The sequence below is a fragment of the Cariama cristata genome, unplaced genomic scaffold (assembly GCF_000690535.1).
Source record: "Cariama cristata isolate BGI_N322 unplaced genomic scaffold, ASM69053v1 scaffold23199, whole genome shotgun sequence".
NCBI lineage: Eukaryota > Metazoa > Chordata > Aves > Cariamiformes > Cariamidae > Cariama > Cariama cristata.
This window is the reverse complement of record NW_009634383.1, coordinates 1-14,658: the sequence shown is the minus strand read 5'-3', so window position 1 is coordinate 14,658 and position 14,658 is coordinate 1. Positions and strand designations below refer to the sequence as shown.

Below are 14,658 nucleotides of genomic sequence, written 5' to 3'. Positions count from 1 at the left end.
AGCAAAATGATTATCTAACCACATCTGTTAACAAACTACAAGCATCTGAGCAGTGGAGAGGCATTGCTGTCATTGCACTGATAAAATGCTTAAAGCCAGTATCCTAAAACAAACTATCATTACATTAGTTACCGAGTACTCACCATGCCTATGGGTGCTCCAGCTGTAACATCAGTGAAGAAAAATTTATTATTGGATAAGCAGAGTTGAGCTATATCTCCAGAATCTTTACGGATTTGAGCTACTTTTGATGGAGCCATCAAGGTCCCCTGGCTCACATCACTACTTCTGGCTCCCAGAAGACTGGGAATTAAGATTATTTAGCTGCTTGGTCCAGGGTTTTAAATCAGAGATTCATTTTGAAAATTGTTTTAGTTGTACCTTTCTTTGAGAAATACTAAGAGGTAATCTACAATTTAAGAGTGTGGTTGGTACCTAGGCACCTTTGCAGACGCATTAACATTGGTTTGCTGTTTCACAGGACAGAGTTTACACATCAAAACTGAACAACTTGATTTATTTAAAATTCACCTCAAAATGCATTGTGTTTAGTTTCTTTTTTAAAATGAACATTCAAAGCATCAAAATATTACTAATTTAAAAACAACCTTTGTTAAGAATAGGATAATTTACATACTGTAGATTGTGGCTGTGAGGGGAGAGAAACAACCAATGGTAGATTAGGCACAGTACTAAGGCCAACATGCCAGAAAATAACACAGCTCTATGCTCAACTTTTAAATGATCTGGACAAAATAAAACAATTGGGCAGGAAAATAAAACTGCTTACTTGAGGATGTTTGTGTAAAAAAAAAAAAGTGTTAGTAAGTTTTCTATCTAGACCTAACTCATTCACGCATTTAAAGAACTCTATCTTCTTCCAAATAACAAAAAATGTTTCTAAACCAAGGCAGATTATTATTTGGAACTGGCATAGTAAAATAAAGGATCACAGTATACAGAGCTTAAAATCCTGTACCAGGAAAGAGCAACAAGTGGTTTACAAGGGGATCATTTAAGTATATTATCTAATTTTTAAAAACAGAGATATAAAATATCAGTTGCATAGGAATTTAAATATAAGGCCAAGCAGGAGATTAAAGTAAAATAGAGATCATAAGGAGGGCACTATGGTGTCAAAACATAGTATTTCCATTTGAATTAATGTCTAAATCAAAATCACAGTATTTTGCTAGTACTACAAACAGTGAATGTCAAACTGTCCCATTAATCTTGAACTGAAAACTGACATTAGAACTTCTAAATAGTACAAAACTAAAGCTCATTGTCTAAACCTGATCAGTGTATTAGCACAATAGTGCTTGGTACGTACCTGATTTATATACTCTACCTTCTGTAAATAATATAAAGGTTATTTCTTGTTAATAAGTGTGAGATCACAATATTACTGCATGCCATCAGTGGTTTGCAGGCTTACTTGATATTTAATTATTCAGTCTTTAAAAGTGTAAGATCCCACCCTGCAGAATCTTCACCCATTGAACAGAGAACACTGTCATTAATAAAATACAATAGAAGTTCCACCACTAACAACTAACATATAAGCCAGGATTGTAGGTCTAAACCCAGTACAGTTCATTATTATTAAGTCACAGCAATTTTTGTTAGGAAGGTAACCTGTAGACTTCCAAATAATCTTGCGTGTACTAAATATAAACAAGTATGTAACTAACGGTCGTCTCTTGGCATTTCAAGTAGATTATTCAATTGTGAAAGTATTTCCGCAAAAATCAATTCTAAGTTGTTAAAGTGAAGTTCAAATATTAATTTCCGTATCTACATGTAGCTTAATTAACCTAAAATTGTAAGGAATAGTAGTGTAAGGAAAAAAAAAATTCTCCAGATGAATTAGGCATTAAGGTACACTAACTGGGAATACCTGAACCAACATTGTAACTGAAAAAGTGCATAAACATAGTAATACTACAAATGTGTTAACTACAAACAAAAGGTTTTCTGAAAGCTAAGCAATACTATTTTACATGTTATTTACAGGTTGCAATTTTTTCAGAGACCACAGAGCCAATTTATGATCTTAAAATTCCTTTGATATATTCAAAATGTCCTTTGGCTTCCATCCTGTTCAGTCAAGAACCTATTCACACCCCAGTGAATCAGGTACTGTACAGTCAAACAACACTGACATTGTGGTTCTGTAATTCTTCAAATTTCTCTCCTTTCTGTTCTTTGAAGAAAAGCTATTATTTTCATTTCACGCTTTTCGTAGGTGTTTCAGATTCCGTAGACTGTCTCCCATCAGTCCATGCCTCTCGTGTGCTCTTCAGTGCTAGCGTTTTCTGCTGGTCGACCACAACATAATCAACTCTTTCATCTGCCACGCTGCTGCCTGAACCACTGCTCTTTTTCTGGGAAGGGCAAGGGAGAGTGAAAAACATACGTTAAAATAAATTAACAACAAAAAGTAAGTAGATGTCCCAAACAGATATAGAACAAACACAGGTTTCTCTGGAAGGTCCAATATAGGTTCTCCAATTGACCATTTGACAAACTAGTTAAGATGATCTTGCTGGAGGCTCCCTCTTTCCCAGCAACTACTTGTGAAGAAATTTTAAACTCTTGATGGCAAAAATGCAAGAGTTAAAGATTTGCTTACCTTACGAGGTGGGGTAGATTTTCCCGAATCTAGATCCAGATCTAAATATTCTACTTGTTTATCTCCTTTAGGTTTTACCATAGGGCTGCTTCCTCCATCAAGACTGTTGCTTCCGAACAAATTCTGAAATTACAATATAAGTAACTTCAGCTACAAACATACATGCTAATGGTCCATTATTATAAACTGCCAAAATACTAAAGGTTCAAGAACTGACTGAGAGCTCTCACAATCAGTTAAACCATGCAAATTTTATTGACATTGTATAACAAGGAGATATATTCAAGTCAAAACTGGGACAGAGTTGAAAGCCCACGGGGCGGGGGACCCAAAACCAACCCCCCAAAATTTAAGGTTGCCACCAAACCAATCTGTGCCTTCCACCTAATGTCCCTTTCAAATCATGAGATAAGAATGGGGTGTGGTTTTTTCTTTTTAAATGAAGTTGTTACCTTTCAAATTTAGCATTACTTAATTATAAACTTTATTTCCTTAAACTGCTGTTAAATACCTTACAAGAATTTCAGCCTTACAATAGTGGCAAAGCTTCAAATGAAAACTTTTACATTTCTTTCAATAGTCATCACGATTAAGCTGAAAATCAAAAAGTATTATTCAATTGACAAGACCAAAAGATTAAAACTTTGGAAAATTTGTGTAGGGCTGCCTGAACTGAAGTTGCATTGTATATACCTAAATTTCAATTAGCCCAGACTTTTACAACCTCACCTCCTCTGTCCTCTCCCAGCCTGATCCCTCCCTCTTAACAGGTGTTATAGGAACAGTACAATAGAAGGACTCTTCTCTAAAAGATAAAGAAAAAAAAGGAAGACAGAGGGCAGCAGTCAGCAAAAAATGAAAAGGAAGGCAGAAGGAAAGACAGAAGGGTAAGGCTGACAGCAACTTGAAAGAAAAAGCAGAATATTGCTGATTTTATTAAATAAAACAGAAGTATGACATGTCCAAACAAGACGCTTCGAAGCTGATGACAGAAAAGGATGAAAAAGTACAGACTCCTTTCTAAGATGCAGTTGGAACAAATAAAAATTTCCAAAACATCTATGTAATTGGCACATTTTAAAACGAAGGCCTTGAGATATCTGCAAACGTTCAGATTCTCTAGGAAAGAAAGTATTTTATGGGGTAAAACTCAGCGGGCTGGGCTTTTTAAATTGAAGTTATCCATTACATCTGTATCATCCAACTCATTTAATATTAAGTAGTACCAAGGACAAACACAAACAACTGAGACAAAGTTCATTTTTGTTGCCCAGATGCTCTAAACAAATTTCTGCATATTTAACATACAAAAATCAGGTTCTGTATCAATGTTTCCAGCATAAATAAAAAAGCTATACTCTTTAAATAACAACAAAAAAAATCTGTTATTTCAAGCAAACTAGACAGGCAAAACATATGCATTAGAAAACAGAAACTTTAAATATATGTAAGTGAAAATGAAAGGAAATCTGTAGAACAACCTTAAAGAATGAACGGTGCAAGCAAACAGAAGATATTAATGACGGGCCATCTGAGCTGTGATATTAATTATACCATCTCGGCACTGAAGTTAAACCCCTGAAACAGCATTGTAAGAATCAACAGAAATCCCCAATTTGAACTGCGATTCTGCTGCAGGGAGAACTGTGGGCATAGGCGATTCTAAACCTTTGTGTAAAATGGGACGTTCCTTGCGTCTGTAAAATGGGACGCTACCGATTACTTACCAATGCCTCTTGCAAGAGAGGGGCTAAATGTTTACATCATCAGCTCCCCACTGCTGACGCGCACTTCACCTGGGAAGCACGCCTGCACTGCTGGCAGGTCAGGCATCGCACAAAGCAGCGGCCAGGATGCTCTGCAGGCCCCCGAGCTTGCCCTGAGCCAGAGCTGCCGCACAGAAGTCGATGCCGGCCGCAGAGAAGGCATGAGGAAGGTCTCGCTGGCGGGGGGACCTAAGAGGCCATATCCAGAGGCAGCAATGGTGAGCTGGAGGGGAGGGTGGCTGGAGGAGATCAGGGAGGGTATCCAGAGCAGCAGAGGATGGGGAAAGCAAGCAGTACTGCGAGAGGAGGAGAGCCCAGGGTGTAGTGAAATGGGCTAACACGTGCCATCTAAGAAGGCAGAGAAATGAACAGAACAAAAAAGGTGCTAGACAGGCCCGCCCCAAAGGTGGTCTTTCATAATGCTTTAAAGAAGAACAAATGCTGCTGCATTTCCTACTAAGAACCCAAGCTGTAAAAATGTGGTGAACGCATTGAGCTATACTGAACAAAAAGCTGAGCTCAAGATACAGGTTTTCCTCCAAGTGCTTTAGGGGTATTCCAGACCACATTTTAGTTCAGGGCTAGGTATACCGCTACTTTCCCACTTTAAAACACTATTATAAGTTCTTCTTTTTCTCTCTCTCCTTCCCCCTCAACCAAACAAAAACCACAGCATGCATCATTAACTTTTCCTAACTAGCTCTTCACTTACTGCCCCGCAAGCTAAATATCTGAAACTTTATCTGAGAAAATTCTCCCTCAAAGGGGAAAAAAACCCCATACGGATATTCAAGACACAAAGACCCCTTCTATCCTCTTTTTTGAAAGAAGTCTAATAAGAGTACACATAGCTCAGTTTTTTATAGAATGTAAACAACAAATATTAATCCTTTTTTTCCCCTGTTCCTTTCACATTTCTTGGAAGATGTCCTTTTAATAAAAGTTTTTAAGCATGTCTCAGAGGTCCTAAGATAGTTTATTTCCCTTGATGTCATAATACCGAACTGCTGCATAGCCCAGGACAAGCAATTATAAAGAGGAGACAGTTTCTAGGGGAAAGGAAAAAAAAAAGTCACATATTGAACTGTTTTGTACAACAGATATGTATACTAACCATTCTCTTTATATATGATTATGCTTTTAACTCCTGCAGTGAAATCTTACCAAAATTACAGTTTTTCTACAGAGATTTCTATTATTATTATTATTTTGATCTAGAAGTATAAAGGGAGTGATGTTGAGTGGAAGGATCTGCGTTTGCATGATTTAAAAGTAGGACTGCACAGGAAGAGAGTAGTTAAGACGTAGATTTTACATACTGGGTCTTCAGTGGACTGATTTGGATTCATGGATACATAATTCTCTTCACTGTCGTGCGAGTCACTGCTGGAAGTTGTGCTATGAACTGAATCCGGTCTGGGAGACATGGGAAACCTGGAGGAGCTAATTACCAGGAATTATTTTACAAACAATACATCTCGAATATCTTAAACCTCCTGGTAAATAACAAAAATAAGCGTATTAGAGCTAAAATTCTCATACAAGTTCACGACAGTGTCAGATTTTTTGTTTATACACAGTACCTTATATTTAACATTACAAAATAAAAATTCGTATGGACACACTTTGTTTCACTGCACATGAGCATATATACATACACACACAGACACACACTTCCAAAGGAAACCTGAATTTATATTACACAGGCTAAAAACATAATACAGATGTACACACATTTATTAACACTCTAGTCAATGAAAACAATTAATCCGAAAGAGGAAAAGCTAAGAAACTTACTCTCGTGCAAAGCTTCTGGTGATAGGAGATCTAACTGGGGCTTGTAATTCTTCCCATTCAGGCAAAGGTTTTATTTCTAGCGGAGCTGGTTTTGCTACATAAGAAACAGACAATCTTGAAGCACAGAACGTTCCTAAACAAACTTTAAATTTAATAGCTTTTCAAAGCCTAAATACAAAAAAATACTATTTTAAAAATAGTAAATACTAGTTAGGAAAAGGAGACACTGTTCAGTTCTTAGAAAGTCATGACATGAACTTATATTTTTAATCTTCCCAGGTACTGAAAAGCAACATCAATTTAAAAAAAAACACAACACAATTTAAGAATTTTGCAAGATATACTTGTATGCAGTAATTCTGTTTTGAAAAGAGACTCTGAAAATGGCAGAATCACGTTCTGTCTTTACTCTGCCATGACGACTTGTTGAACTGACAAGCCCACGCTAGGGCTGATGGACTGTTTCAGCAGAGCCAACTCTGGGTACTTTTCTTGGCTCATGGACAATTATTATTATTATGCAAACTCTGTCCTTGCTGCATACATGTGCCCTTACTGGTGAGGTTTCACAGCTCAAAGTGTGGGCAGAATCTGCAGCTAAGGCTGAGATTACAAACGTGAGAGATGAGCCCAACACCCAGCTTCAATTCCAAGAGGTGCCTGGCTGGCTTCATGAACAGGTGAGCAGAGTAGCAGTGTGTTTGTGCCATTAAATGACAGCTAACATTGTTCTAGAAAAGGTGCCATTTTTAAATTCCATTTTCAGAACAGAAGCACTAAAAAATAGTGAGAAACACATTATCCCTCCCTCCAACTTGTATGTTTCACCCCTCCTAAATGTTAGGAAAAAAATAAACGACTTGTGAAAAAAAATTGTAAAAAAAAATAAAAAATCACACAGTCAAACTGCTTGTCACAGTTTGAATTTCAACTTTAGTTTCTAAAAACAGTTTTAGGGAGGATGAAGTGCAAGGTCATTATAATAACACCCCTTCCTCTCCTTGCCCCCCCCTCAGTTTGCTGCCCATTAGCGGATTTACCAAGATCAAATGTCAGGCATGTAGCACTAGTTCATGTGGAATAGGAGTTCTCCTAAGCGACCGCATAAGGTACTGACAGAAATCAGTTGCTTAATCAGTGTGGCTGTCTCACAAGGAAAAAGTAGAACAGCACTCATTGTACTTCATTATACTCACTCTTCAGATTGAGTTTATTGAAAAGTCAGCGATCATATATTGAACATAAGGACTCCCAATTCAAATTTTCTGGGTAAGTATCAGTCTTTAGTATCCCAAACAGTTTTCTCCTTTTCTCTGTTAAGAACTCATAATTACACACTCAAAGCATATCAAGCCTACTCCAGTAATTCTGCCACTTTAACTCACTTGCTCATAAAAAGCTGTCACCACAGACTCAGAAGAGGAAATACAACTCATCTATCTCAAGATATAAGGTATCATATAAGAGTGGCAGAACTGAACTTGACGTAGGCAAGATGATACTACAGCAGGAGTGACACAAAAATGGTCAGCTTGGCTCAAGTCCTCTGTAAAGGCCTGAGACTACCTGGCAGGTATAAACGGCGGGCAAGGTACTGCTCCAGCAGAAACAGTCAGGACTTTGTTCAAAGCCCACCGAGATTTTTCCAGTTGCAAAGGGCTTTAACAACCAAAGGTAATGATCAGCGACACTTATGCGAGATTTTTAACATTATTTGTAATCTCTACTTCTTGTGACTATATAAGGCACCAACTCAGCACCTTCAGTAAAGCCCATCAGACTAATCGCAATACTCATTAAGATGCATAAATAAACCTCTCTACTAGTAAATGGTCAGAGGATCAATATTTTGCTTTATTTCAGTGTTTAGCCAACTGCAGGAGACCCAAGTGAACTGTGATTTTAGGTTATTGCCTAACAAAAATTATTTCAAGCAACTTACAGGTTAAGTCATATATACTTGCTTCTAAATAAACAGACAAAAGTAAATCCAAAATACAAACAGCTACAACTTAAGAGATCAGAACACCCATGGTAATGTCAAGGAAACGTTTCCATGCGCTGCTCCAGCCAGAAAGACTTTAATTCCTTATATAGGAAACTTTTTGCTTGGCAAGGAAAACGCATCCATGACCTTAGATTATAACAGAAGTAAACAGACTATACAAGAGTTAAAGTTATTCTAGAATAACAGTTTTCTTAACTTTTGTTTTACTTATTCTTATAAAGCTCCATATACATACAGTGCTAAAGTACATACCCTTTCTTCTTGTAGTAAAGTCACCTATGGTTTGTGAATCAGTTCGCTCTAAACCATGTGGTTTAGGTCTTAAAATTTTAGGACTTTGACCTAATTGGTAAAAAGAAGACTCTCTTAATAATATTCTATTTGTAATTGGAAAATGGAACTTTGTAAATAAACAGCACAACCCCCTGCAGAAAAGTTAACGCCACAAGCATAAGCAAGCTGCTGAAGGAGAGTTTCACAGTCTAGCTAGGTCTCACACTAAGGGCTTAAGCACCAAATCAGAAACAAAGGAAACACTGCATGCAAGTAATTTGTCGGAGGCAAGCATGGAAGGTGTACAAAAAGGCTAAAAAGTGCATCAACAGATATTGTAACTGATCATTACTATTAACTGCTTTCAAGTTGCATGACACAAAAAAAGTCCATATTTGAGGAATATGTAGCATGACAGAATAGTCATGTTTCAGTTGCAAGTTGAGGTACCCTCAAAGAAATTAAATCCTCTTTAGTCACAATATTATTTTGGAAATAGTGACAACTCTTGGGAGGTTTCCTACCTACTGTGCATCTCCCACTGGAGAAGCCCTAGGAATCATTTTCCCACACGGTATTTGTTAAACTTGTTTCCCAGAGGTCTACATCTGCCTGTACCAAAACCACCTCTCTGACCTTGCAGACACAAGAGGACACTCTCTCCAGGCTCACAGCCTGCATACTGTCCCCCCCCTCCACGGCACAACACAAACCTCCACCATGAATGACCCTGTCATAAAATTACACTCTCGAAACCTTTTTTAAATTGTATGTACCTATATACAAGTGCAATAGATGCACTAATCATTCCCCAATATGTTATGCTATCATATGCAATCACGCTATCATGTTATTAGCATAACGTTCTCCTATGTTATACTCTGACACAACATAACACTTCAGATTATTCTGGTAGCAAGGTGAAGAGTACAAACTAAGAGAACATTAGAGTCCATAAGCTCCCTACAGGCAATAAGATAACCCCTCTCCCAACAAAGAAGTTCCTAGCCAACTTGACCAAACTCTGCGAGTGTTTCAGGTCACATTGTCTATTTTAAATAAATATGATCAATAATGCATAACAACCCTAACCTTTCATGAAAGTCTATCTGACAAAGTGTTAATATTAGAAAAGGTGAGTGCCTTGAAGTGGTACACCAAGAGGCCATATGAAAAGTAAACCTTTACAATAAACCAAATGAAAAGTTTAAGTCTGATTATCTTAGAAAGTTGCCCTACAGCAGAAAATGGAAAAGGACTGGTACAGACTCCAATGTGGGCTGGTACTACCAGCAATGAATGAGAACACTTTGTAAAAAATAAACTTGGCAACAAACGCCAGAAGTTTGCAAATCTCTACCCCAAGGGTTTTGCATATGAAGTGCTCTATTACTGTTATCGCTGAAGTATTGGGAATAATCAAGTAACAACAAGAAAGGTAAACAGAAAGGTTTTGTACTGTGTCTTTACTTCTACACAGTGCTTCTGAAAGACCATGCAGGTAAGACAGAATGTATATATTTACTAGTAGTGCCGCACAGCAACTTCCTTAAGAAGAAACGGACATGAAATGATTTTCACACAGGCAGTTCTTTTCCAATTTCAAAATCAGATGTTCCCTTAAATGGCTCGAAATGGTTATGAAAAGGCCAAGCAGTTGGGCAATGCTGACCAAAGACCCAGATTGTAAAGTGGTACACACAGCATTTCTGTAAAGTATGCTGTTGACTGGAGCTAAGCCAAAAGCATGACCCAACGTGTTGGCATACTTCATTCTGAGCTGATTTGATATTCTTAATTACCTTACCAACAACTCTATGATAAAAGCTTGCCTATATAAAAAGGCTAAGATCTTAAAACTGATTGAACAAATGTAAAGTTCAAACACCTTTTATTAAGAACAATCTGATGCTGAATATCATTACCTAATTATATTAATTTTGTGTTCCACAGTTTCATAATCTGATTTAAAAGAAATCTAGCCCAATACAACTCAGTGTAAAATGCCGATCAATGCATTGACATATGAGCACAGATAATATGTACAGTGAGAAATCTAGCAGAGGTAACAGAGATAATGAAATTATTTAACCAGTGTGTACTTTATAATCTCTCTGCTCTTATAGCCAAACAGAGGCTGAAGTGCCTGAAACCTGTAATACAGAAGATAAGCTCAAGGAACTCAGGGCTGTGACTCACTATTTCTACTTCTGTTAATGATGCTATGTGGTCTTATGCAGCTAACCTTCGTGAACTATGGTCATTCCCATTTGTAAAATCTGGATGTTATGTAACTGCCTGCCTCATACTTAATTTAGCACTCATAAACCATTCTGAGACCTGATTTCAGAAGAGCTATATAATAAGTACGGGTCCCTATAATATTTCTCTTCTGCATCAGACAAGAACATACAAAATGTTCCAGCATAAAATAAACTCACTGAGCTTTCATCTCTTGCTGTTGAAAGACTGTTCAATCTAAATAAATTTAGTGGCAAAACAGCTTGCTGCTACCAACCAGTCAGGATAATGCAATTCCTCTAGTTTAATATGTCACAGAGAATTAAAACATTTGTGCAGGGTTTGTTGTTTTGTTTTGTTTTGTTTTTTTTTTTCTCCCCTCCCTACAAAACAAAACCCAAAAGACCTCATCTCTGTTGAGGAGCTTATACTGTGCACCAGAAAAGACCTGACACCAGGCAAAGGAAAAGAGGAGGGAGGATCACAATCACAAAACTGAGGTTACTTATTTCTGTCTGTAGCGCAGAATTCCTTCACCCTATTTTTACCCATTTAAGAAGATAAAGTAACATGAGCTAGGGCACAGAAAGCCCTTAATAATAACCCTTACTCCCTCAAAAGACATATTTTTAATAAATCCATCAGAAATTTTAAAAGTGCCAATCTTCATCTAAAAATTGACAGTTCTGCCACTACCTTAAGCCGTATCTGTGAACAGAAATACGTATTTTTTAGAACTTGAAGTTCCTGGTGCTGCTCCCAAGTAACCTCTTTAATTTTCACCAAGAGCACATCCTGGTACCTCCAAGAAGCACTGAGCTGAACATAATACAGAGAAGAAAGTGCCTTGCATCCGTACAGCAGACTGGTTTCCAGTATCTATTCTATTCAGCAATAATCACTAAAGGTAAGTGTCACAGGGCTGTTCTTCAAACCAGCTTAGTGAAGGTAGAAGGACAGCAGGTCTCTACGGAAAGCCTGGCTCCATACAGCATTCCAACGGCAGCGATACCGAGGAACACATTTCCTGCAGTTTAGGCTCACAGGCCCAAATTTACTCATCTAACACTTAGGCACTCAAATAAGACCACGCTTTTAACTTACATGCCTATTCTACGAATGACGGATCTGGGGGGAAAAAAAAAAAAAAAAAAGTAGGGTTTTGTGGTTTTGTGTGTTTGGTGTTGGGTGGTTTTTGTTTTATTTTTTTGTTTTCGTTTTTTTTTAAACTGAAAAGGAAATAAATTGTGTTGCAACACCACTGGATGCAAACCTACAAGGGAAAAAAAACAAATAACCTATGGCAAGTGAAACCAACCGAACAAGAAGTGAAAATGAGATGTTTTCACTGTTCAGTCAAGTCACCACCTGTGAAATGCAAAGTGCTACAGCCAGGAGAGAGAAGCTCAGCTTCTGCACGTTCTATCAGACAAATACTGTACAAGGGCACTCTGAGCTGAAAAATCACTAATGAAGTCTATTTTTCTAACAAATGGCTGCTTGTGAAAACTGCCAAGCAGAACAAGCGATTATGGATCTAGCATTAGAGTGCACTCAGACAGCATGAATTCTGCTCCTGGCATTTCAGTGTGTGTCAATGCTGCCTTTGTCCGAGAAGTCATCAGGAGAAGAGTCCGTTTCACATGTTTGATTTTGTTTCACATGTTTGTTTGATTTTGTTTCACATGACGCTTTATACTGAAACACCTTTTGGTTCTTCCATCGCCTAATTTATTTTCTCTTTTTGTTTTTCATAAAACACTTGGAATATAACGTTGGGGGGAAAGAAGGGGTCCCACCGCAGCAAATTCCTGCATCAGAGTAGGTGGGTCCTAACATTTTTGGTTTTGAGGACTCGCTGAAGAGGCCCGTTTGTTTTCAGGCTATCGCCTTGAAGGACCAGTACTAAACAAGATTTCTGTTAAGAACGCTTCTTTTCCGACTGGTTGCTTGCTCCGTGGCTTGCTGGCATGGGATTTTACATCAGGAAATTGCAAACATCCTCATGAGAAAGGCAAAGGCTCCATTTGAATGCCAGCTATTTAGGGTTTAAAATTTTAAGGTAAATCTACTAACGTGACATAAAATTTAAGAAATGCATGATCTGCTAATACCGCTTCCTGGCCAACAGGACTAATCCTCCTGAGACAAGGAGATCAGGCGTAGGAATGCTAGAGCAGTGCTTTACTTGGAATAGGAGAGGGGAGAGCAAAAGGGAAAAACAGGCACAAAAGTGCCCTGCATCCACAAAAGTCCTTTCAGAGAGCCATAACTAACAGCAGTTTCTCATTTCCATTAAAAAATATGCATCTTTCCCTCTTTTCTCTGTAATTAGAGGAAACTGAAATTTGCACTGACGTCCAAGAATCCCAGCACTCAGAACCGCTGTAGATTTTTCTGTAAAAAAACAAGGCCGAAACTCACAGTCTTACTCCCAGAGGGTTTATTATTTGGTTTTCAATTCTGCAGAATAACCTCCCCCCTTTCCTTCTCTTCCTCTTCCTCACCCCAGTGAACTCTGATTCCCGAGTACATGGTCTTCAGCACAGAGCTCTACAAATATCCTGAATTTGCTTTTTTTTCATCTCTGTTTTTATTAAGACTATTTCCTGCCAAGGTACTTCTAATTAGAAACATGTATTTAGTTACACAACATTCATAGCCATTTCCACACAGCAATAAATAGGAGTATCAATAATGTGCTTAGTTCTGGTCAGTGATACCACATGCATGGTGATAACTACAGTTCTCTTTAGGACAGTAAAACCAAACCAAAAATCAACTTATTCTTTCAGTATTATGAAATATAAAAAGCAGTCGTCTAAAGAGAGGCTCTCCAGTTTTCTTAGACACCTTTATCGTCTCAAAATCACTTTTCTCAGAGCACTGATACTTTGAATGCTTCAGAAATTAAGATTTGGAAAATATACTTGATTATAAAGAAGTCCAACTGCATCTGACAGCTAAGGTTCACTGGTATTCATAAAATATTTGCCAAATGCCATAAAAACTGTTCAGAGAATAGCAAAGCTATTAATCATCCAAATACTATTTGACTGCTCTAATTTGCAAGTAAGTCTACATGTCTGTATTTAAAAAGCCGCCAAAGCATGATGAACTAAAAACATTCAATAACAAAGACAGTGTTTTAAAACCAAGGTACAGTGTTCTGGAGTGTTTATTGATTAGTAGTTTAAAGCTGCACTAAGATTCATGAAGTCCAAAGGATACTGCTTGAGACTGGGGGTTTTGTGCGGTTTGTTTGTTTGTTTTTAAGCAAAACACAAAAAGCTAACGAGTTGAAGTTATTCAGTGGAAAAACTCAAGCCTAACATTAACTCTATAAAAAAGCTAATGGAATAGCATGACGAAAAATATGTTTCCCCTAAAAAGGCATTAAGCACATGGGGAAGAAAAGAAAAATTGTATTGAGGGAAGAGAAAAATAGGGCGTTACTGCTCATGTTCTCTTGTTCCTGCTCTCCCTAGCATCTCTGGAGTTCAACACTACCATCTCTACCACTAGTATCAGAGTAAGTCTTGCAGTTTGTCTTCAGAAAACTCATATGTTTAATTCTTTTAAAAGCCATTAGGTCCAGTAAACCATAGCTTCCTTTGCAGCTGTGATGCAGCCATCCAAACAAAATCTTTACCTGAAACTATCTGTTGTTTCAATGTTTTGTAAGACAAATCACGGCTGCAACTTAAGGACCGGTGTATTGTGGCAAGGAGCCATATAAATTTCATTTAAAGCTATTAAGTAAAAACTAGCCCTGTAGAAGTTATTTAGTACAGCCATGCAGGAACCGTAATTTTCAGCTAAATGGAAGTCTTTGGAGCTTGTGGGGAAAAAGATTTAAAAAAATCAATACATTTGTATAATAATAAATTCCTGCTTTAGGAATAATAAATATATATAATTTTAAAAAATAAAAAAAT

General features: G+C 37.5%; 1 protein-coding gene across 1 annotated transcript; it reads right to left on the bottom strand.

Annotated features, from left to right (window-relative positions):
- Window positions 1–901: 901 nt before the first annotated feature.
- Window positions 902–6,288, bottom strand: LOC104167015 (GRB2-associated-binding protein 1-like). Its single transcript, XM_009707134.1, has 4 exons — window positions 6,199–6,288; window positions 5,721–5,844; window positions 2,636–2,758; window positions 902–2,387 (listed from the first exon to the last, which is right to left on the bottom strand). Exons 2-4 carry the CDS (start codon window positions 5,826–5,828, stop codon window positions 2,229–2,231), a joined length of 390 nt encoding a protein of 129 aa, XP_009705436.1. The 5' UTR covers window positions 5,829–5,844; window positions 6,199–6,288; the 3' UTR covers window positions 902–2,228.
- Window positions 6,289–14,658: the final 8,370 nt, after the last annotated feature.